The sequence below is a fragment of the Leptopilina heterotoma genome, unplaced genomic scaffold (assembly GCF_015476425.1).
Source record: "Leptopilina heterotoma isolate Lh14 unplaced genomic scaffold, ASM1547642v1 Lhet_44, whole genome shotgun sequence".
NCBI classification, from domain to species: Eukaryota; Metazoa; Arthropoda; class Insecta; order Hymenoptera; family Figitidae; genus Leptopilina; species Leptopilina heterotoma.
In genome coordinates this window covers 1,578,994-1,602,880 of record NW_025111084.1, presented here as the reverse complement: position 1 = coordinate 1,602,880, position 23,887 = coordinate 1,578,994, and the positions used below count along the sequence as shown (strand labels likewise).

The following is a 23,887-nucleotide window of genomic DNA, read 5'->3' as shown; positions in this document are numbered from 1 at the left end:
TGAGAATTTAATTTTAACAAATATTCAATTATTCAATAAATTGTTTATTTTTGAATTTAAATAATTGAATTCTCGTAGAATTTTCTAATAAAAATTAATTTAAAAATGAATTAGCGAATTATCGATTTATTATTTATGAAAATAATTAAGTTCTTGCAACGAATTTTATTACATTTTATTTTTTTTAATTAATTGAATTTTTTTGAGAAATTTTACTACTTGTAAAAATAATTGAATTCTTGCGTAGGACTTTATTAGGATTTTTGTAAATAATTAACTTTTTTGAACAAATAACATTAAAAAAATAATAATAACAATAAAAATATTAATACCTACCCAATAATAAAAAATTAAATAATAAAAGGCTATTAATGGATAAAATTTATAGAAAATAAAGAAGGAAAAAAAAATTTCCTTTATTGTAATTGAAACCTCGTTTTTAAGAATGTAAAATATATTTAAAATTTATTTCAATTCCTTTTGAGGGATTTTTGTTTCTCGATCGTCGTATGGTCAATTTTTTTCTCTTTTTTTTGATACGACGGAATTCATTCTTTTTAGATATTTATCGACCTGCTGTTCCGGAATATATGGAATAAGGCAGACATCGTCAGCAAAAACTGTTTTTGCTACTTTATCTTGATCACAGACTGTATGGTAATATGGAAACGCATACGGTTTTTTTTTTTTTTTTTTTTTCTTTTTTTTCTCTTGTTTGAGTGAGAAATTTTGTCTGTTGTTAGATATTTATATGGAATTTAGGGAGGGAAAAAAAAAGAAAAATTTTTTTAATGGAAATTTTTTCTTTCTTTTTTTTAGGCCTGGCCCGTGTGACCTGCAGGACCCATTGTGGGTCAAAATGAGTGCAATTACTGGCAGTGTCACTAAGAAGAGAAAGAAATCAGATGCAAAGCCACAGTCACAAATGTAAGTTTCGTATTTCTCATTTCTTATTTTTCTTTTTCTTTCTCTTTCTCTTTTTTTTCTCTTTTTTCTGAAACGTCATTTCCTCCATCGAGTTCTATTTCTATTGACATTGCAATTCAGGTTCTCAAAAAGAGTGCATGCAACTTCTTTTATTTTTTGTTCTTATATTTCAATAAATTCTTGGGAGAATTTTTTTAAATTTTGATATTTTTGTATTAAATTTATAAATTGATATTTTATTTTTAAATTCTTTTTTCCTTGAAATTTATTCAAATAAATAAAGTTTAGTTTTTTATTTCTATTTATTTTTATTTCTACTTGAAATAGGAAATTTTATTTTTTATTTACAAAAGAAAAAATTATTAATTGAAACGATCCTGTTCGCAAGGAAAAAAGGAAAAATTATTTTATTTCCAAAAGAAAAAATAAAAATAAAAAAAATTATAAAGATCCTCTTCGAGACAAAATGGGAAAATTATTTTATTTCCAAAGAAAAAATTATAAACATTCTCTTCGAGACAAAAAGGGAAAATTATTTTATTCCCAAAAGAAGAAATTAAAGCAAAATAAAAAAGAAATAAATAATTCTCCTCGAAACGATAGAAAAATTTTCTTAGAAAGAAAAAAATTGACAAAGAAAAAAGTTTTTTTTTCTATACAACGCAGAAAAAATGGAAAGTTCGATCAAAGAAACAAACTTCATAAAGAGTTCGATTAAAAACTATTTCTTCGTATGATGAAGAGCGATATCGACAATAATAATTTTTAATAATTTACGTCGTAAATTCAATTGGTCAATATATAGTCGTCGTCAGAATATTCTTTGATAAATATAGTAATAATAAAAATAATAATAAATAAAGAAAGTCCAAGAGATCTCATATTGAAATAATCTTCCATCCCGAAAGAGAATACGATTCGTATTTCAATCTTGACAGATGAAAATATTCGAGAAAAATTATTCAAACGTAATATCCAGTTTCTATATCTCCAATGTCACAATGGCATATCATTCCAATAATAAAGCTCAAAGTTCGAACTTTTTTCTTTTTTTATTAAAACGAAAATAATCACAAAACTATCAGCTGTGAAATTGTAGAGATCATCCCTTCCATCTTTGTTTGGAAATTAGTTTAGAAAATAATTAAATCATTTTCTTTTTTTGCTCTTTTATCTCGAAAGAGCAGTTTTGAGAAATATTTTATAAAGTAGTGAAATTGAAATTTCCATTAAAATAATTAATTTAACAAATTAATAAAATTGAAATATTTAATTAAATAATAAAATTTCAATTTCAATTAAAATAATTAATAAAATAATACAATTGGAATTACAGTTGAAATATTTTATTTAACAAATTAATAAAATTGAAATTGCAGTTAAAATAATAAAAAAATACAATTGAATTGAAAAAGAATTGAAATATTTAATTAAATAATAAAATTGAAATTACAATTGAAATAATTAATAAAATAATACAATTGGAATTACAGTTGAAATATTTTATTTAACAAATTAATAAAATTGAAATTGCAGTTAAAATAATAAAAAAATACAATTGAATTGAAAAAGAATTGAAATATTTAATTAAATAATAAAATTGAAATTACAATTGAAATAATTAATAAAATAATACAATTGGAATTACAATTGAAATAATTAATTTAACAAATTAATAAAATTGAATCCAAATTGAAATTGCTGTTAAAATAATAAAATGTTTAATTAAAAATGTTTTTACTGAAATATTTTTCGAATTATACTGAATTTTATCAATAGTTTTCATTTAAAAAATTTTTCTTCAATTTTCATTTCCAAAATAAATAAAAAAAATGTTAAAAACTCATTGAAGATAAGTTAAACCAATAAAGACGGAATGGTTTTTAAAAATAGAATAAGTCACAAATCAACAAAATAATGTTCATTTTGGTTAAAATGATTAACAATAGATCTTAAATTACAACTACTTTTAGTTCTTTTTATTTTTAAATTTGATATTATAGTTGAACAGTTCATTTTTTTCAGCAAAAAGTAAAATAAAGTTAAAAAATAAAATAGAAAAAAGAATTTAAAGAATAAAATAGAAATAAGTAGAATGAAAATAAATGGAAATAAAAAATGAAAAGAATTTATTTGAAGGGAGAAAGAAAAAATAAAATGTATTTATTTGAAATAAATTTATTTATTTTCTGTTTAAATGTTTAAAATTTTTAAATTAATTTACTGAAAACCATTGAATTCTTGTAAAATACTTATAAAAAACATTTTAAAAATAATTGAATTCTTCATAAAATTCAATTATTTTCAATCATTGTAATAAAATTCTTTAGTCAATTTATAAATAATAAAAATCTTCGTAAAAAATTCAATTATTTTTATATATAATTAATAAAATTCTTATCAGGATTTTATTTATTTTCAATACAATTTTAATTAATTTCTTCGAAAATTTCAATTATGTTTAAAAATCTTGTGAAAATTGTCCGAGAAAATTCAATTATTTAAAAAAATAATTGAATTTTTCACAGGAGTTCAATTATTTAAAAAAATCTTAATAAAATCCAATTCAAGAATTCAATTATTTTTAAAAATAATGAAATTTTCGCTGGAATTCAATTATTTTAAATACAATTTTAATTGAATTCCAGAGAAAATAAAATTATTTTTAAACATTTTTTTTAAATTCATCGAAATAATTCAATAATATTTTTATAGGAATTTAATTATTTGAAATACAATTTTAATAAAATTCTCCTCAAAAATTCACTTATTTTTTTAAAGTTTTGCAAAAATTCAATTATTATTTGTAGAAATAAAAAAATTTTTTCGCAGGAATTCAATTATTTAAAAAAGTTTTTAATAAAATTCTATTCAAGAATTCATTTATTTTGAGAAATAATTAAATTGTCGATGTACTGAAAATCATTGAATTCTTGTAAAGTTATAATAAAAAAAAATTTGAAAATAATTGAATTCATTTCAAGAATTTCATCAATTTCTTTTTCAATAATTCAATTCTTTCGAGAAAATGTAATTAAAATTGTATTGAAAATAATTAAATTCTTGTCAAAATTTATATTAAAATTGTTTAAAATAATTGAATTGTTTTGAAGAATTTATTTCAATTTTTTTTGAAATAAAAGAGTTTTTTTAAAATAATTTTTATTGAAAATTTTGAAATATATAATTATTGAATTGAAAATAATTGTATTTCTCCGAAACATTTTAATATTTATGAAAATAATTGAATTTTTGTCAAGAATTTTACATTTTATAAAAAGAATTGAATTGTCTCGAAGAATTTTTTTGGCAAAATAATTGAAAAAAATTGAATTTTTATGAAAACTCTTGAAAATAATTGAATTCATGTAATATTTTTAAAAATAATTGAATTCTTTCGAGAAAATATAATTAAAATTGTATTGAAAATAATTTAATTCTTGGCAAATTTTATATTAAAATTCTTCAAAATTTAAATCAGTACGAAGAATTTTTTTCAATTTTCTTGGAAATAAAGAAGTTTTTTTTAATAATTTTTACTGGAAATTTTGAAATATATAATTGAATTAAAAATAATTGAATTTCTCCGAAACATTTTAATGTTTATGAAAATAATTGAATACTTGACAAGAATTTTACATTTTATAAAAAGAATTGAATTGTTTCGAAGAATTTTTTTTATCAAATTGGTTGAAAATAATTGAATTTGAATAATATTTTTACAAATAATTGTATTCTTTGGAGAAATTTTATTAAAATTGTATTAAAAAAAAATTTGTTTTGAAATTGTTATAATGACATTGATGATTTTGTGAACATTTTAATAATTTAAATTGTAATAATTAACAAGAATAAAATAATATAATAAAATCGAAAATTTTAAATTTATTTTTGGTCAATTTTGACATTAAAATTTTCTTTTTTTCTCTTTTTTTTAGCAACAAGTGCCTTAACGAGAAACGACGACGGACCCAGGAGAACCAGTATATCGATGAGCTTGCCGAGCTGATTTCCGCCACGGATATGAGCTCTGGCAAGACTGATAAATGTCAAATCCTCCAGAGAACCGTCGATCAGGTAAGAAATCATTTTCTTTTTTAATTTTCACCATTTTCAATCTCCTTTGGAAATTTTCTATTTTCAACTTCAACTATACCAAAAACGGAGAATAAAATTCTAAAAAACTCCCCAAAAAAAGAAAAATAAAATATTTCTGATTTTTTAAATTTTATCATCAATTTTATTTGAAAGAAAAATAGTTTATTAGTTTTCGAATTGTTTTCGTCCAGTGAATAAAATTTATGTTTAAAAAGTTTGCTCAGACATAGATTTTTTAGTTGTGGGCGTTGGCTAAATATGATTAACTACTTTTAATATATTCCGCGTACAATGTATATATATTGATGTTCTCTCTGGAGATGAAAATTTTTGCGCAGTAGAAGTGTGTGAGGGCGGAAAAAAAAGTTAGTGATCGATTTTGTTTTGTTTGAGAGAATTTTTTTTCTCTTTTTAATATTTTCTTTGTAGAGAAAGAAAAATTTTTTTTTCTTTTTTTTTTTTATTTGAGAATTGTTTCTTATATAAATAGTGAAGTTGAATTCAATTTTTCTGGATTAGTTTTTTTTTCTTTATTAAATTCAGAAATAAAGATTTTTTTCTCATATCCTTGCGACTCTTGAGGACCATGAGAAAGTAGTAAACAGTCCTTGATTGAGTGGAGATCATGGCTCGTTGCCATGACGACTTTTCTTCTTCTTCTTTATCTTCTTCTCTTCGTTTGAGACGTCATTTTTTCCACTCTTTCCCCTTTGAATATACACGCGCCAATTCTTAACGAGAAAATTATTTTCTCTCCGGAATTTTATTCCACTTTTCACCTCGTGCAACTATTTAGCTACTATTTTTATTAATAAGTTACTCATTTCGTTAGAAAAGCCACGAATTTCTTAAAACGATATTTTAAATATCAATTTTAAAGTGAAGAAATTAATTCCAAGACTCTAGAAAAGTTGAAAGAAAATTTGAAAGGGATAAAAATAAAAAGGAAAGTGAATTAAAAATTGAAAGTCGTTTATATTAATTGGCAAACTGTCTAAATTTGATTGTAAATAATTATATAATTTACGAATATTGACGAAAATTTTGATATTCAATATGGAGATGCTTTTATCCACCTGCGAACGCCAAGGTCACCGCTAGATGGCAGTTTAGTTCTTTCTTGAAATTTCTTCTGCCACCTGGTGGCGACCTTGACGTTCTCAAGTGGAGAAAAAAGATTAAACCACCATTTTGTCCCTCAAAAACTTTTTTTATAATTAATAAAATATAGTTGGTCCCCCTTTTTTTAATTTAAAAAATTTTTTTTTTAAATATTATTGTGAGAATAATCTAAATTAAGTTTTTACCTAATTTAGAATTTAAAACCAACAAAAATTTCCAATATTTTAAGACTTTTATGCAACTTTTATAATTAGAAAAAAAAATTTTTAATAAAATAAAAATAAAATGAATAAAAAAATAAAATTACAAACAAAATAAAAAAAAAATTTAATTAGAATTTCAGGGAAAAGTTAGGGAAAGTAGAATTTGTCAAGGAAATCAGGGAAAAGTCAGGGATTATTATTAAATTCCCGAAAAAAATTAAATTTGCAGGATTCATAATTAGGTTTTATTGAAGTTTTTTAAATACATACATATTTAATTAATCATTAAAAAACATGGATTTATAGAAGAATTTTAGTTTTAAAAAAATTTGAAGTTTAAAGAAGTTACAAAATTTGCAAAAATTCACTTATGTTCAAAAATTTTGTAAATTTAAAAAATTTCTCTTCAAAATTTCAATTATCTTTAAAAATAATAAAATTCTTCTTCAAAATTCAATTATTTTCATAAATAATACAAATATCAGAGGAATTCAACTATTTAAAATTTTTTTTAATAAATTTCTGCGCAAAAATTCAATTATTTTCATAAATAATAAAGTTTTTTACAGAGATTCAATTATTTTCATAAATAATAAAATTTTTTAGAGAGATTCAATTATTTTCATAAATAATAGAATCATAGAATTTAAATTATTTTTAATACAATTTTAACCGAATTCCTTAAAAAATGTAATTATTCTTAAAAATTTAATTAAAGTTCGTCGAAAGAATTTATTTATTTAAAAATTTTTTGATAAAATTCTTTATGAAAATTGAATAAAAATTGTTTTAAAAATAAATTTTAGTTAAAATTTCAGATAATAATTGAATATTAAAAGTAATTAAAAATTTTATAGAATAAATTATTAGAAATAATTGCATTTTAAAAAATTTTAATTAAATTTTTTTTAAAAATTATTTCAAGTTTTTATTTTCTAAATATCGAATTGAAGATTTTCTGAATAATTGAAAAAATTCTTAAAATTGAATTGTAAACAAATTGATTTGAAAATACTTCTGAAACTTTTGAAAAAAATTATTAAAAATAATTGATAATTGTTCATTTATTTCCTATGAAGAATTTTAATAAAATAATTGAAATCCTGTGAGGAATTTTATTATTATTTGGGAAAATATTTGAAGTCTTCCAACGAATTTTTATTAAATTTTTTTTTAAATAATTGTAATTCTGTGAAGAATATTATTATTTATTAATATAATTGAATTCTTTCAACAAATTTTTATTAGATTTTTTTATTTTTATAAAAAAAAGTCAGGGAAGGTAATTTATATTAAAATTCTTTAAAATAGTAATTGAATTGTTTTGAAGAATTTATTTTAATTTTCTTGGAAATAAAGGAGTTTTTTAAATAATTTTTACTGAAAATTTTGAAATGTATAATTAAATTGAAAATAATTGAATTTCTCCGAAACATTTTATTATTTATAAAAATAATTGAATTCTTGACAAGACTTTTTTCATTTTATTAAAAGAATTTAATTGTTTTGAAGAATTTTTTTTTTTGTCAAAATAGTTGAAAATAATTGAATTTTTATGAAAACTCTTGAAAATAATTGAATTTAAATAATATTTTTTTTAAATAATTGAATTCTTTCGAGAAAATATAATTAAAATTGTATTGAAAATAATTTAATTCTTGTCAAAATTTATATTTAAATTCTTTAAAATTATAATTGAATTGTTTTGAAGAATTTATTTCAATTTTCTTGGCAATAATGGAGTTTTTTTTAATAATTTTTGCTGAAAATATTGAAATATATAATTAAATTGAAAATAATCGAATTTCTCCGAATTTCTTCGAAAATTTTATTATTTATGAAAATAATTGAATTCTTGCCAAGAATTTTACATTTTATTAAAAGAATTGGTTTTGAAGAATGTTTGTCAAAATAGTTGAAAATAATTAAATTTTTATTTAACTCACGAAAATAATTGAATTTAAATAATATTTTGATAAAATTCGTCTCTAGTGACTTTAATTATTTTCAAAATTTTTGGATAAAAACTTTGCAAGAATTTAGTAATTTTCAGTGCATTAATTTAATTTATTATTTCATAAGGATTTTGCAAGTTAAAAATATCTTTTTATTGTAATTAAATTATAATTTAAATCCTATTTAACTGTAAATATTTATTTTACAAATTATCCGATTTTCACTAAGGAGAAAAATTAATAAACAAATTGTTTGAAATTTGAAACAAAATAAAAAAACTGAACATATTTTTTTGTTTCTGAAGAAAACTCGTAAATATTTTTTTCTTGGTACGAGATTCTTTGGAGACTAAAATTTTTTGTGAAAGTATATCTATATTTATAGATGTTTACGACACTTAATTTTGAAGTTCAGTGTATAAAGTGAAACTATGCCAGCGTAATACTTATTATACTGATATGAGCAATCGAGTGACTCGTGTATAGAGCACTGAAAGAGATATAATATATATTTTTCCTCGTGAGCACCGAAGAAAAGTGAAATGTGTTGCACGATGCAACATATTGTGCTTATGATCAAGCGATGATTAGTTATCGCCTCATAAAAGTTGCACACACAAATTATATATCTATATATTGTGTCGAGAGACCATGGAAAGAGTCCAACTGTCGTCATTCAATTTCTACGCGTAATATTTATTGACTAATCTTCTTTATTATAAAAGAAGAAAAAAGAAGAAGTGCCATTGTTTATTTTACACTCAAGAATTTTAACAATTTAAACAGTATTTCTTTTCAATTTTTTTTTTCTTGTCCTCATTTTTCTCCACCGTGATTATAATTTATAGTTTCATTAAAAAACTATTAGGGAGTTACAGAAAATAATTATTTTTCTTTGTAATTATTTTTGTTAAATAGTTTTCAATAGTTTTACCATTGAAAATTTTCCATTGAACAAAAAATTATTTTATTAAAAAAAATTCAGAGTTATATTTTAGAATTCAAATAAAAAAAAATTTCTAGTGTTTTTTTGAAATTCGTCGGGGAAAATTGACAATATTTTACAATACGAGAGACTTCGGTGCGACAATTGGTTGTATCCTATTCAGCAATCTCTTCCTCTTACGAAGCTCAAGTGCGACGGAAAGGCGTGAATGATAAGTGACCATGAATGCGATAAATAAATGAAAAAGAGAATCTTAATTTATTGGTACAGATTGTTTTTGTCACAAAAGTTCAATTGATTCGGTCTTCCTCCTCTAAACTCTGATCGAAAATTAATTTTCTTTTATTCTTCGTACTGAAGAAATAGGCAAAAATAAAAAATTGAACATAAGTTGAGAAAAACAATAAGAAAAAATATATATTAATTAATAATCGTTGTATTTCGGCAATCTGTTACTGTTTGCTTTTTTGTTTCCTAACTTTAGAAACAATTTTCCTTTTTAAATATTTTCAATTTTCAAATATTAATTTTAAAATTGATTACTGAAAATCATTGAATTCTTGCAAAGTATTTATCAAAAGAATTTTTGAAAATAATTGAAATAATTTCAAGAACTTTATCAACATTTTTTTTTTTAATAATATTGAATTCTATTCGAGAAAATGTAATTAAAGTTGTATTGGAAATAATTTTTAAAAATTTAAATATCTCATAATAAAAATGTCTATATGACTGAGTGAAGTCCCTATAAAGACTTCCAAATCTGCAGTCACAATTTTTTCTTTGATTAAAAATGATTTTGCAATAATTTTTTATTTTTAACTCCCGAATATATCCCACAAACGATGACGACTACACTTGATGTTTATAAATAAAAATATTCAAAAATATGATTTTTATATGCTTGCCCCTCTTCATGAATCGAGAGCAAGGTTTCCAGTACGGGGGTCGAATCTCAAGTTGTTTTTAATAATTGACTATGCGCCTCTGTCTGTATTCATTCCTTATTCCAGGAATCAAAAAAGAAGTTGATGTTTCTTCTTCTAACATCTGTCAGTGACAGTAAAGAATTTTTCTCGTGCATTTTTTTTATCCACCCTGGGAATTATTTTACAGTCGAAAAAAAAATTCTGTATTTTGTAAAATTAATTTATTAACTATTATTGCAATCACTACATTTTATTAGTATTTCCGTATTAGTTACGAAAAGAAACTAATTTATTAGAATTTTGTAGTATTTGGTAAAAAAAAATAGTAAATTTAGGTATTTCTCAACTTTCGAAAATAGTTATTGATTTATTTTCTTCTATTTCGCTTTTTTGTTTCGTACAATTTGAATTTCGCGCCTTTATTTTGTGTAAGTGTCCGTCAGGTGGCGACAAATCTCGCTCACAAGCGAGATGGAGTTGACTGCGAGGCCTGATTGCCATTAATTAAAGAATACAAATATAGTTCGAATCAAGTATTAAATGAAAAATATGTTAATAAAATTAATTCCGATTAGAAAATGAAATTACGAAAATAGAAAATTAAATAAAAAATACGTTAATAAAATTAATTTCGATTAGAGAATTAAATTACGAAAGTATAAAATTAAATGAAGAATGTATTAATAAAATTAATTTCGATTAGAAAAGAAAATTCCAAAAATAGAAACTTTGGATTAATATTTCTTTAATTATTAATTAATTAATAATGATTATTATTACCTTGCTGTTGAATGGGAAGATTTCTGAAATTTACGATTTAGTTTCCTAAAAAACCACCTTTTGTTGAGGACCAGAGAGTACTTTATGGTCATCTGGTTAAGTAATTGTATTACATATTGAATACAATTATAATCAGAATGCGCAAACAAGTTACAGGAAGTGTAAATGTTAATACGCTCATAAAACACTGCCTCGTAGGAGTAGAACAATGTCTCCAGTTCGTTCGCTAATGTATGTGATTCATTTCTTCAAATTGTTGACCTCACGAAAAAGTTCGCCATCCCGGATAACTGTTTCTGCCTTACTCATATTAATTATCACAAGTAACTTCTTTTTTTTTTTTTTGTTGTCACAAGTCCTACGAGAGATTTGTGTGCGTGTCTCTAGGTGCGAATAACGTCGATCTGATATTGCTTCCTTGTCTTTGGCGTCTTTACTCAACGACCACCTGTGAAAATCTTGTTCAAATCTCTAGTTTCTAGGGGGAAAAAAATGCGAATATTTTTGCTTACCTCTGTTTTTGATGAATTTTTTTTTTTTTTGTTCGGTGGGAAAAAAATACACGGAAGATATTTGTAAGTTAATGAAAATGGGACGGTCGATTCGCCACGGTTTTAAAGAGAGAAGAGAAGAAGAAGAAGAAGGTGACGCCGGAAGAATTTTTACAACAAATCGCAGCACGATGCACGAAATAAGCGCCGTGAAAATAGTGGCAACGTCGCATCATGCCGCCAGTCGAACTCCTTGTACTACCGCGAAGTCACCGACTTTTCGAGGCCACATGTTAACTCATTGCGATTACGACGCGATCTGTCGGCCGCGGGAAATACGAGCTCAAGGTCATTCCCTCGAATCGACCGTGAACCCCTGACGGTAAAACAGAGATTGCATTTAACGCAATTCACTCTCTTGTGCTCACTGGTGCTGCTGCTGCTGCTGTAGTTGCTTGATCCTCCTTCCTTCTATCTATATTTGCAACGAAACGAGTTCGCGATTACGGAAAATGCTAACTTATGAGTTATCAGAATTCTTCTTTTAACACTTTGCGACTTTCCTTGCTTCATCCTTTTTTTGAATTGTTAGTCGAATATAAAAGGAATCTTTTTTTTGTCTCTCTTTAAGAGTCGTACTGTTGTATGGAAATTAAATTAAGGGTGTCAAGTTTAGTTTATTTTTTTTTTGCCTCTCTGGGGTCAATGACTCCGGAAAAGGGAGGCCTGGATTCAATGACCCGCTGAGATAGATTAACTGCGAAGTCAGACATTCTTTTTCAACGCACTGCAGAAAAATTCTGCTCTTTTTAAATATTTCTATTGATTTTGTTTTTATTTGACAATTTTGAATTGAGGGACATTTGTTTGCTGCGATATTTCTGATATTTTGTCTTGAATCTTTTTTTAATTCTCTGATTTTAATAGAAATGTTGACAAATTTATTTATTTTCACTTATTTCGCTTTTTGAATTTCGCGCCAATAGTTTCTACAACTATCCGTTCAGATGGCGACAAATCTCTCTCATAAACGAGATGAACTAGAAGCAGTATAGTAGTCACTGGCTCGTAAAGATTCTTTACTTTGGTTTTATATTCTATTTTTATTGTTTTTTATTATTAGTTATGATTAGTAATTTAATTTATAATAATAATTTAATATAATTTATTCTTTCTTTTCAAAAAAAGTTCCGAAATAAATTTTTTTTCTTACGTTCAGTTTGAATTTCGCGCCAATAGTTTCTCCAACTGTCCGTTCAGATGGCGACAAATCTCTCTCATAAACGAGTTGAAATAGAAGCAATGTAAAAGTCATTTTATTACACACGTTACATTTATATAAAATTTACATAATTTATTTATTATTTATATATTATATTAAGTATATACAAATAATAATTATTATAAATAATTAAATTTCAAATTAAATATTCGATTTTGTAAATTTAATTTATTATTTTCTCTGAAAGGAGGTGAAATCAAGGAATTTTTATTATTATTAATTATAGTTATATAATATAATTATATATTATAATCTTATTAATTTATTATTATTGAATAAATTTAATAATTACTAATTGTTATTTATCAAATTAATTTACTAAGTTTGCTTTTTTGTTTTTGCATAATTTGAATTTCGCGCCAATTTTTTTTTTGTAATTGACCGTTAGAGGGCAACAAATCTCTCTCACAAGCAAGATGAAGTAGCAGGAATATAAGAGCCACGTGGCTCATTGATAATTTTCAATTCAAAAATTAGTAAAAATAATCTTTTATTCATTCTTATTATTATGTTAACTAATGTTAATAATTGTGAATAATAATCATTTACTATTTATTTTTATACATTCTAAGGAAGTTGAAAAAGAAATTCATTTTTATTTAACGAACGTAAAAAATTTTCGAATAAATAAGGGAACTTTTTTTTGTATTTGTTTCCTTATTGAGCACGACTTATTTAGACGACAAATTATATTTTTGATATTATAGAAGTGAATAATCAATATTGAGGTATTTGTAAAAGCCTAAAATCAATGGACATTATTGAATAGTATAAAGACCATTAATTTCACGATTCCTTTGTTACACCCCGGAAATACAGCACGGAACCAACCACGGAATACCTCGAGAATGATTAATGAGAAAAGAATTCAGAACCCTCTTATCAGCATTATTCATAGTCTAAACAGACTAATGATCCCGACAAAATAAAATATGTATTAAAATTATTTATTATGTAAATTTTGGCAAAAAAGAATTTTTATTTAAAAAGAAAAAGAATGGAAAATCAAAATTGATTATTTTAATCATTTTAATTAATTTTTCAGTTAAGTTGAATATTGTTTGATTTCCAAACTGTATTAAAATAAGCAAAAATTAATTATTTACTAATTTTCATTATTTTTAATTTCGAAAATTATCAAAATAGTTGAAATTGATTTTTTGAACTATAAAATAATCATTTTTGATTTGGAAATTTTTTTTTACAATTCTAAACATATTTTTCGAAGAAAAAAAAATCAATTATAAATAATTGTTTGTTTATTATTTTTCTAAATTTATTAACAGGATAATTTATTTTTAGATTCGGCACATCAGGCAACAAGAGAATTCCAACAGTCATGCTGTTCAGCAGGGAGAAGTTTCCTCATCGAATCCTAACATTATTTCCAACGATCAAGTTGGCCCTATGTTACTTGAGGTGAGATTTTTTTTATTTATTTTTTCACGCAGGTATTTTAATTTTTTTCTCGACAACAATTGTTAGGCACGAATTTAGTTAATTTAGTTAAATTAATAATAAATACTAATTAAATAAATACTAACTAAATACTAATTACTGTCAATTATTTTTGGTTTATTGGTAAAATTTATGAACGAATTTATTGATAAAATTTATTAATGAATTTATTAATAAAATAATAAATTAATAAATAAATTAATAAATAAAAAATTCACATTTAATTACATATTAATAATTAAATACATTAAATTAAGTTAATTATTTAATTAACAAATTGCAATTTTATATTGTAAAGAAAGGTAAAGTTTTAAAAAAAATTCGATAGTATTAAATTAATAATTAATAATTAGTTAATATTATTAGTTTATTAATTATTAATTAATGACTAACAATCATTAAAAATTGAATAATAAAATCAATAATCAAATTAATAATTAATTATTAATATTAAATCAATTAAAAATGTCAAGAAATAAAAATATTAAATTAATTATTAATAATAGTTGATAGTTGATAATTATTAATAGTTGAATAATTAAATAAATTGAAAAAAATTAATAGTTAATAATATTAAATTGACAATATTTAATGTTAATTTTCATATTTGTAATTCAATTGCGATTGTCGTGAATGATAATAAACTGACAATGAAGTTCAAAGTGAGTGGACTTTTTAGGGACCCAAAGAGAAAAAAAAAGGAAATGAAAAGCGCCTGAAGATACAGTTTAACGATAAGAGAGAACTATCAGTATTTCATAAACATTTTTCTCGTTTGCTGTTCATTTATATACATTAAAATGAAAAAAAGGAAAAAAAAATTCTTAACCTTTGGCCAGTGACCCAGAAAATATTATCAATTCAGTCATTAAATAGTTCTTTTCGTTTTATTCTTCATCGAGAAATTGAGAGAGAGAGAAAAAAAACATTTGTCGTTTTCTCTTGTCTTTAAACTAAAATAAGATAAACGCGGATTTAAATTTATCTCATTTTTTCCAAAAAAAAAATCTTTCAAATGATTGTCAATTTATTTTTTGGCAGTGGATTTTTTTTTTTTTATTTATGTTTATTATTTTACATTATCAGTGTAACGAATGCGATAAAACGTTTATATATTGATTTATCGTAAGGAAAATTCATATTTTAGAAATAGTATTATTTAACTGTTACATTAAACTTTAGAGAGAATTTTTTTTTGCTTTTTTTGCGTTTATAGAAATTCCTTTTCGCGAAATATTTTTATTTACCATTTTCTTTTCGTTTCAAAATTATTTTTTTATTGTTTTTCTTATTTTCGTTTTTTAATTTTTTTATTGTTTTTATTTTTATTTATTTTTTTCAGTTTATTACTATTTTTAGGTTTTTTAGTACATTTTTATTTTATTTTTAGTTTTTTTGTTACATTTTTATTTTATTTTTAGTTTTTATACCTATTTTCTTGATTTTATTTTTCATTATTAGTCTATTTTTTAGTTTTTAGTTTAGTTTATATAGACATTTTTAACTTTTTATTTTTATACATTTTTATTTATTTTTTTAGTTTTGTATTTTATTTGTATTTTTTTCTTTTATTTATCTCTTTTATTCCTTTTTCTTTATACTATTTTTTAATTTATTAGATTAGTTTATTTATTTACTTTGTTACTATATTTTTAGTTTTTTTATTTTCTCCATTTTTTTATTTTACTCTCTTTTATTTTTTATCAACATATTAGCATTTTATTTTATTGATTTTATTTTTATACATTTTTATTTATTTTTTTAGTTTTGTATTATTTATTTGTATTTTTTTCTTGTATTTGTCTCTTTTATTCTTTTTTCTTTATTCTATTTTTTAGTTTATTAAATTGGTTTATTTATTTACTTTGATTTTTAGTATTTTTTATTGTCTTTTTATTTTTTTATTTTATTTATTTTACTCTCTTATTTTTCATAAAAAAAATTATAATAAAATATTTTATTCTCTTTTATTTTTGTTTTTTAATTATTTTCTTAATTTTTTTTTCTTTTATTCTTTTTTATTTTATAGTATTTTTTAGTTTTTAGTTAAGTTTATTCATTTAGTTTATCGACATTTTTAGTTTTTTTATTTTATTTTTATTTTTTTTTTATTTTTGTACTTTATTTTTAGTTTTTTTCTTTTATTTGTTTTTTCTATATGTTTCTTTTACACTTTTTTACTTTATTCTATTTTTTTAGTTTGTTTGATTTGTTTAATTATTTAATTTATTACTACCTTTAGTTTTTTTTATTTTTTTCATTTATTCTTCTTTATTTTATTTATATTTTTTAGTTTATTTATTCTTTTTTCTTTATTTACTTCGTTACTATTTTTATTTAATTTCTATTTTCTTTATTCCCTTATTTTTATATTATTTTGTTAATTTTTCTTCCTTTTGTTGAGTAGATTTACTATTATTTTTTACAATTAAGTAAATTTTTCCCCAAATTTTTCTCTTTGGAATACTAAAATTGTTTTTTTCTCGAAAAATATTCCTTTCTTCTAAATTTTGTTTTCTTATGAAACAATTTTTTTTAGGCGTTAGATGGCTTTCTATTTGTTGTAAACACTGAGGGGCGCGTTGAGTACGTAACGGATAATATATCCCAGTATATAAATTATACTAAAGAAGATGTGTTTGGAAAGGATATTTATAATATAATTCATCATGGAGATCACAACACCTTCATGCCTAGTTTGCTGCCAATGTCATCATTAGGTTTGTATTTCTTTTTTCGTTTCTCTTTTTGTTATAATGTTCAAAAAACCAATTCACAAGAACAAATTTTTTTACTCATTCCGAATTAATTTGTCTAAATTATTTTCAAAAAGAATTATTTTTTGTTAGGAACAATTTTTTTTTTTTTGCTTCCTCATGAGGAAGCTTTGTATTTAAATTATTTTGGAGTAATTTTTGACATGATTTTCGTTTCTTTTTTTAATTAGCAGGCTGGACGAGCGAGCCTCAACCGCAGACAAAGAATCGTGTTTTTAATTGTCGCTTTCTAGTGAAGCCTCCCGATGACAAAGAAGAGACTATGGAAGAGAAGCAACAACGCGTAAATAAGTACGAGACTATGCAAATTTGTTCTGCGCTTCTTACAAATAATAGTGATCGTCTTGAGAGTGGCGATGTATCTTCAGAATCATCAGACATTGGTCCATGCGTGATGTGCGTTGCCCGACGAATTCCCCATAATGAGAAACCCATCACCACCGCCATCCAACAATTCACTGTCAAATTGGACCCGTCTGGCAAAATCCTCGCTCTAGATAACAGTTGGTTGTCACAATCTTACTCTACGTACCTAAACAAGGTGAATTTCAATTTTAATTCATTTTTCATCAAATTCTCCTCTCAATTTTTCTTTTTATTAATTTCTCTTCAAATTTTCATTCCTTTTTCCTCCAGGGTTGCCATAGGTCAGGGAATTCAGGGAAAAACAAAATTAAATTTTTGTCCTGTCCTCGTTGCATTCATTTTTCTTTCAATTCTCAATTCTTCTTTTCCTTCGATTTTTTTTTCTTTAAATTCTCCTCTCAATTCTTCTTTTTTCTCTTTGAAGAAAATTTAAAGAAACGAGGAAAAAGAAAAATTGAGAGAAAAATTAGAAGAAAAAAAAGAATTGAGAAAAAGAAACGAAAGAATTAAGATTGGAATTTGGGGAAAAATTCACAAAAGCGATAACAAGAGATAAAGAGATAGTGCGATGATTTCTTTCTTAACGTTGATTATCTTTCTTTCTTTTTTTTACAAGGACCTGGTTGGAACTGCAATTCAGGACTTGTGTCACCCGCTTGATCTCAGTGAGCTGACTGCTCATTTGAAGGGCACGCTGGAAGGCGGCGAACGCTCAAGTCCCATGTATCGACTTTGCGTCAGTCAAGACAAATTTCTCAACGTTAAAGCAAATTCAAAATTATTCAAAGGGACTGAGATGAGTGGATACGACACGGACTACGTGATGTCCATCAACTCTATTATAGGGTAAGTGGACGACATACCAATCTCGAGTAGCGAGAGATTAGAACAATAGACGCGCCAAGTTCTCTTCCTCGGTCACGAACACTCTTGAGAAAATTCAATATATTCCTCAAAACGTCAACTTTTCTTTTCTCCGAGAAAAACCCTTCTTATTAAAAATGCCTCCTTTACAAAAAATTTCTTCGCAATTTCCTTTCGTTACTATTTTTTTTTCTTTTTGTTCTCATTCTCGATTCAGAATTAAATTCGATTTAAAGTTTTTACTATTTAGTAAAATTTCTATTTCATAAAATTTCTATTTAATAAATTTTCTATTTAATAAAATTTGTATTTATTAAAATTTCTATTTAGTAAATTTTCAATTTAGTAAAATTCTCTTTATTAAAATTAAATAATCACAAAATTCTAATTTTCTCCTAAAATATGTAAAATCAGTTTCAAAAAAGAAAAAAAATGCAAAATTGTAGAAAAAGGATAAATAGTTGATAATTCTATTTTGTAAATTGTTTACGAGGATGTTCACCTGATGGAGAGAGCTTGTAGCGTTTTATTGAATAAGTGAGAAACTCTTATACACAATGTGGTGCAAGAGCTACATTTTGCATGAAGGTTTCCTTTTTGTTTAATCCACTCGTTCCTCCAATTCAGCCGAGGGTTTTATCATCATCAAATTTCGCACTAGTTTTAGGTTCTTTTTTCCTTAAAAAAAAAAAAAAACGGCGCGGGTTTAATGCCTTCAATTTCACAGCATTTATGCACAATACACAAAGTTTTTTTTTCATAACAGTTATTACTGCAATAAAATTATCTTTTTCGTTCAGTAAAGGAGAAACAATCGTTAATAAATTTTAATTTCTTTTACTAATTTCAAATTTTTATTTAATACATAATATTTTGTATAATTTTGTATAATATTTTATAATTAATATTTTCATTTCAAAATTTTTGTCAAATAATAAATTTGATTATTAATTGTTTTCTGAAATTAATTAATTTATATCATGAATGAAAAAATCGGAAGAAAATTAAAATTTTGAACTAGAAAAAATAGAAAAAATAGAAAAAATACTGTTGAATTATTTTTAGCCCAAGATTAATTTTTTCGGGGATAAATTTACATTGAATTAATAATTAATTTTATTAATTAATGACGCGGAAAAAAAATTTGTTAATTCTTGTTTCTCTTTTTCTGGAATTCCCATCGCTCACCATTCGAATTAAGTTATCGTTGCACTGCTTATTGACACTGGCCTGAAGCGACGGCGAATTTAATTTACAGGCTTTAAATTACAAAAAAAAATACAAAAACAAAAAAAAAAGAAAACAAGATGCATAATATTTAACTTGCATGCATTTATTAAAGGGCGTTTTTTTCCGTCGGTGTTGGAGATCTGGCCACTCTTGAATATACAAAACTATCTTTCGCTCTTAGATTATTTAGATGCAAAATAAAATCCCAGTGTACATAGATTTTTTTTTATTTTATCATTGTCGCTTTCATTTATTTTTTTTTCTCAATCAATGTGAAGGTATTCTTGCAAATTTATAGAAAATTTAGATGGCTGATTGTTAATTTTTCCATCGCATTGAATCTATTTTTTTTTGTCATCAAAGAAACCCTCGTAATAATTTTTTTTCTCATTAAAATTAACTAGTGAAATTTTTATTAATTAATTGAAAATTTTCTGGTAATTGGTTTAAAAAATCTCTCTAATAAAATATTACGATAATTAACATTTTCTATTTTATTTTAATAATTGACAAAACTAAAATTAACTTTTAACTTTAATTAATAATTAACATTATTGATATTCAATAATAAAAATTACACAATTTAACAATTAAGTCTTATTAATTTAGTAATTTATAAATTCCCTATTAATATTAATGTGACATGAATGCAGAGCACTTTTAATTATATGCGACGCCTTAACACACACAACACTGATTCACAGAAATTTTCTTCATTTTTGATATTTTCGATGCGGGTGAGAGGTAATTTTTTTGAAGCGTGAATAATAGTGTTAATTTATTTATTAAATGGCAAATTAAATTTAATTATAGATAAATATTTTAATTTAAAAGAAATAAATTTTGAAAAGTAGTGATTTTTTATAGTCTTTTTTTTAATAGAAAAATAATTAATTGAATAATTAATAAAAAAATAATTAATTAAATAATAAAATATTAATTAATTAATTAAATTACTTTAAAATAAAGGTAAATGTAGTAGAGAAAATCGAGAATAAAACAAAAGAAGGAAGGAAATTAAAAATGTGATAAACGTGCACAAAATAAAAATTAGCTTTTTTAATTAAGTTGCAATAATCATTAAATAAATGTCTGCACTAGAAATTCAACATCACGCTTCATTAATAGATAGAATTAATTGTAACAGCGAAACCGCAAATTCGATCAATTGCATTAATAGAAAATTGTTATTTTGGAAAATTTGCTAAATAAAGAAAAAATATTTAATGAATGCGATATATAAATAAATAAAAATAGAAACTTGTTTTTTAAATTGTCATGCAGATAATAAATATTTTAAGTCAATTAAAATTTGTTGATTAAATAATAATTCTGTTTTATCAATTCGGCTAAATTCTTTCAAAATTTTTTATTAACAAAATCTAAATTTGAATAAATAAATTAAGAATAAAGTGAATTTATTTAGAAATATTAACAAACTGAATCAAATTATTACCTAAATATTTATTTCTATTATTATTAATAATTACTAAAAATTAATATTACCTAATAATTATCAGGAATGAATTTAATTACTCAAAATTAATTTAATGAATTAAAATTAATTAAAATTAATTAAAAATATCATTGATGAATTAATAAAACTAGTCAATTAATTAATGAAAATTGATTGAATTTGCTGGTGAAGAGAAAAATTATTTTTCATTCCAATAGAGAAAATATGTGGAACTCGAAAAATTGTTTTCATACAAATCCTTCATGTGGAAATTTACATTCAACGTGTGAATATAATATAAATTTTTTTTCTTTCAATCTTTAAAAACATTCCTCTGAATTAATGTTTTTCTTTCCAACTAAATAAATATTGAAGAATATTTCATCATTACTATATCATCATCATCATCATCATCAATTTATTATTGAATAATATTTCATCAGTTTATTATCAATTTTGTAATTGAGTAATATTTAAATAATTTTACGAGTATTTGAAATTTTTTTCTTTTCTTTTTTTTGCCATTTAAGACTATTTTTACAAATTCTATTTAATACTTTTTAATTAAATGGAGCAATAAATTGATGAATGAAAAATTTCTTTTTTTTTCCGTGATTTATATTGTTGAGCAAACATTCCGAATAAATCAAATCAATTATAAATAGAGAATTTAAAGAGCACCATTTGACAGCTCATGAAAAATCGTTATCACACAGATGTTTGATGAGAATTAATTTTTGGGAACTTGAAAATAGGTTAATAGTTCAATAATTTAATGGTTCAATAATTTAATAATTCAATTTTTTGATAACTTAAATTATTTAACAGTTTGACAATTTAATATTAAAGTAATTTAATAGTTAAACGATTGAATGTCATTTCGATTTAAATAAAAAGGTATTTTTTGCTAGTAAAAATAAATTTATCCTTTGATGGCAAATATTGTTTTTTTCAATTATTTGCTGATTTCTAATTTTTAAGTTTGCTTTTTATTTGGAAAAGGAAAATTTTGTTTAATTTTTAGTTTTTTGGCCATTTATTAGTTTTGAAAGATTTTTTTTATCTTTATCTTTTTTTTAATTTTTGAATTATTCTTTATATATTTAAATTATTTTTTCATTTCTCAAAAATTGTTTTTGTCAATTATTTCCTTTTTTTACTGCATTATTGAATTATTTTTCGATTAAATTTTTTTTTTATATTTTGAAAGGAAGCTTTTTTTTAATTTTTATTTATTGTTCCATTTATTAGTTTACAAAATTTTTTCTTGACTTTTTTGTTTCTTTTTTGCCGTTTCCTATTATTGAAGTAAAAAGCAATTTTTTCTAACGCGTAAAATTTGTTTTTACCTTTTTCTATCATTTATCGCGTCTCAAATTTCAAGATTTCTGAAAAGTAATTTTTACTAAATTATATTTTCTACTCAAAATATATAAACAGAGGAACATGAACTTGAATGTATTTAATTTGATCCGCAAGAAAGTTGAGTTCCACGGGAGGATTTGTTGAGAATTTGGGGGTAGCAAAAGCAAAAGCAAAAAAGCAAAAAAAAAAAAAAAAAAATTGAAAATGGTGGTGTGAGGATTGTCAATAAACTGAAATGTTTTGTTTTCTTGTCCAATGATAGAGACAATGACTTAACGCCTCTCGAGGGTGGTCAGCTTTCCAACAACAAATTGTGCTCAGGACACTCTAGTAATCGTTGTGCGAATAATAGTAATAATAATAATGGTAACAATAATAATAACGTGGGTGGCCCGCTAATGTCGGTGGCGCATCTAAACGGTCAAGTGAGTGGTGTCAGTGGTCGTGGTTTGACATCGCAAAACGCGACAACATCAAACAACTCGGTAACATTTAATACGAGCGATAATAGTTGCAATCCATTAACATCGCTCACAACATCGAGTAATCCCTTCAACCAATTTTCCGGGAATATGGATTTGGAGTTTGAACTATTCCCGAGTTCCACGTGGGACTTGGACAGTAGTAGTGGGTGGGTCGAAAGGCCCGAATCGAGAGCAAGCGGGCCACCAAATTCACGACCGCCTTCCCAACCGGCTGCCGCATCGCCAAGTCCGCAGGGGACGACGACATTCAACTCGAATTCAGCGGTGCAACCCTCACACTGCAGTCCCCTGCGTGCGTACAGCCCAACATCTGGGAATCCTACCTTCAGTAATTCGTTCCCATTCAGTCCACTTCAGGAATCGCCGACGCCGATGAACAACATTGCCGGAGCTGTTGCTGCCGCCGCCGCTGCCGCTGCTGCTGGAGCTAATGGCGCGACGACTTCTTCGCTGTGCAAACGAATCGAGAGTCAGGACAAGGGCTGTCCGAGTACGAGTGGAACGAGCGCACCCAATACGCCAAGTGTCGAGACTCAAAATAGTGTTGTGTCCACCGAGTCGGTTAGGCTCAGGAACTTGTTAACCAAGGGAGCCAGTGCTAGTGAGGACAGTCAGGACAATCCTGTTAATGACGCGGACAAACCGAATAAGCATAGGATATTAAAGACTTTGTTGAATCAACAAGACGACGATGAGTATCATTCGGAGCATAGTTCTAGAGTGCGTACTAGTCCAAGCAGTGCGCCGAAACAAAATACGGAACAGCCCAACATTATGCTTCTCCAGGTAATCTATTTTTTCCCATATTTTATTGACTTATTCTCTTTTTTTACTGCTTTCAGGGTTGCCACAGATCGGGGAATTGTCAGGAAAAGTAAAATTAATCAGGGAAAAGTCGGAGAATTTTAACTAAAGTACTGGAAAAATACTCGATTTCCAGAATTCAGACTTCGCACTCATCTACTAAAAACCTACTTTTTTCACGATTTGATACTATTTTGAATAGTTTTTTAGATTTGTGACACTAAAATCTACTTTCTTTTTTTTTGATAATTTGCACTAATTTAAAATCGCTGATAGTTAAAAAAAAAATTATTCTATAAAATTTTAATAATACTCTTTCAAACGATCCAATTATTTTCAAAAATCTTTT

General features: G+C 24.2%; 1 protein-coding gene across 11 annotated transcripts in view; it reads left to right on the top strand.

The window, feature by feature from the left end:
• The window catches only part of LOC122507030 (nuclear receptor coactivator 2), a 156,480-nt gene that overhangs the window by 112,036 nt on the left and 20,557 nt on the right, over window positions 1–23,887 (top strand). For 7 of the 11 annotated variants that reach the window (XM_043619529.1, XM_043619528.1, XM_043619534.1 and 4 more), the window contains 7 exons: window positions 820–927; window positions 4,866–5,004; window positions 14,036–14,152; window positions 16,731–16,911; window positions 17,139–17,509; window positions 17,951–18,180; window positions 22,512–23,520. In XM_043619529.1, the coding sequence (XP_043475464.1) occupies window positions 820–927; window positions 4,866–5,004; window positions 14,036–14,152; window positions 16,731–16,911; window positions 17,139–17,509; window positions 17,951–18,180; window positions 22,512–23,520 (2,155 nt within the window). The remainder of the gene's footprint in view (window positions 1–819; window positions 928–4,865; window positions 5,005–14,035; window positions 14,153–16,730; window positions 16,912–17,138; window positions 17,510–17,950; window positions 18,181–22,511; window positions 23,521–23,887) is intronic. The other 4 variants (XM_043619536.1, XM_043619530.1, XM_043619527.1 and 1 more) reach the window with 2 other exon arrangements.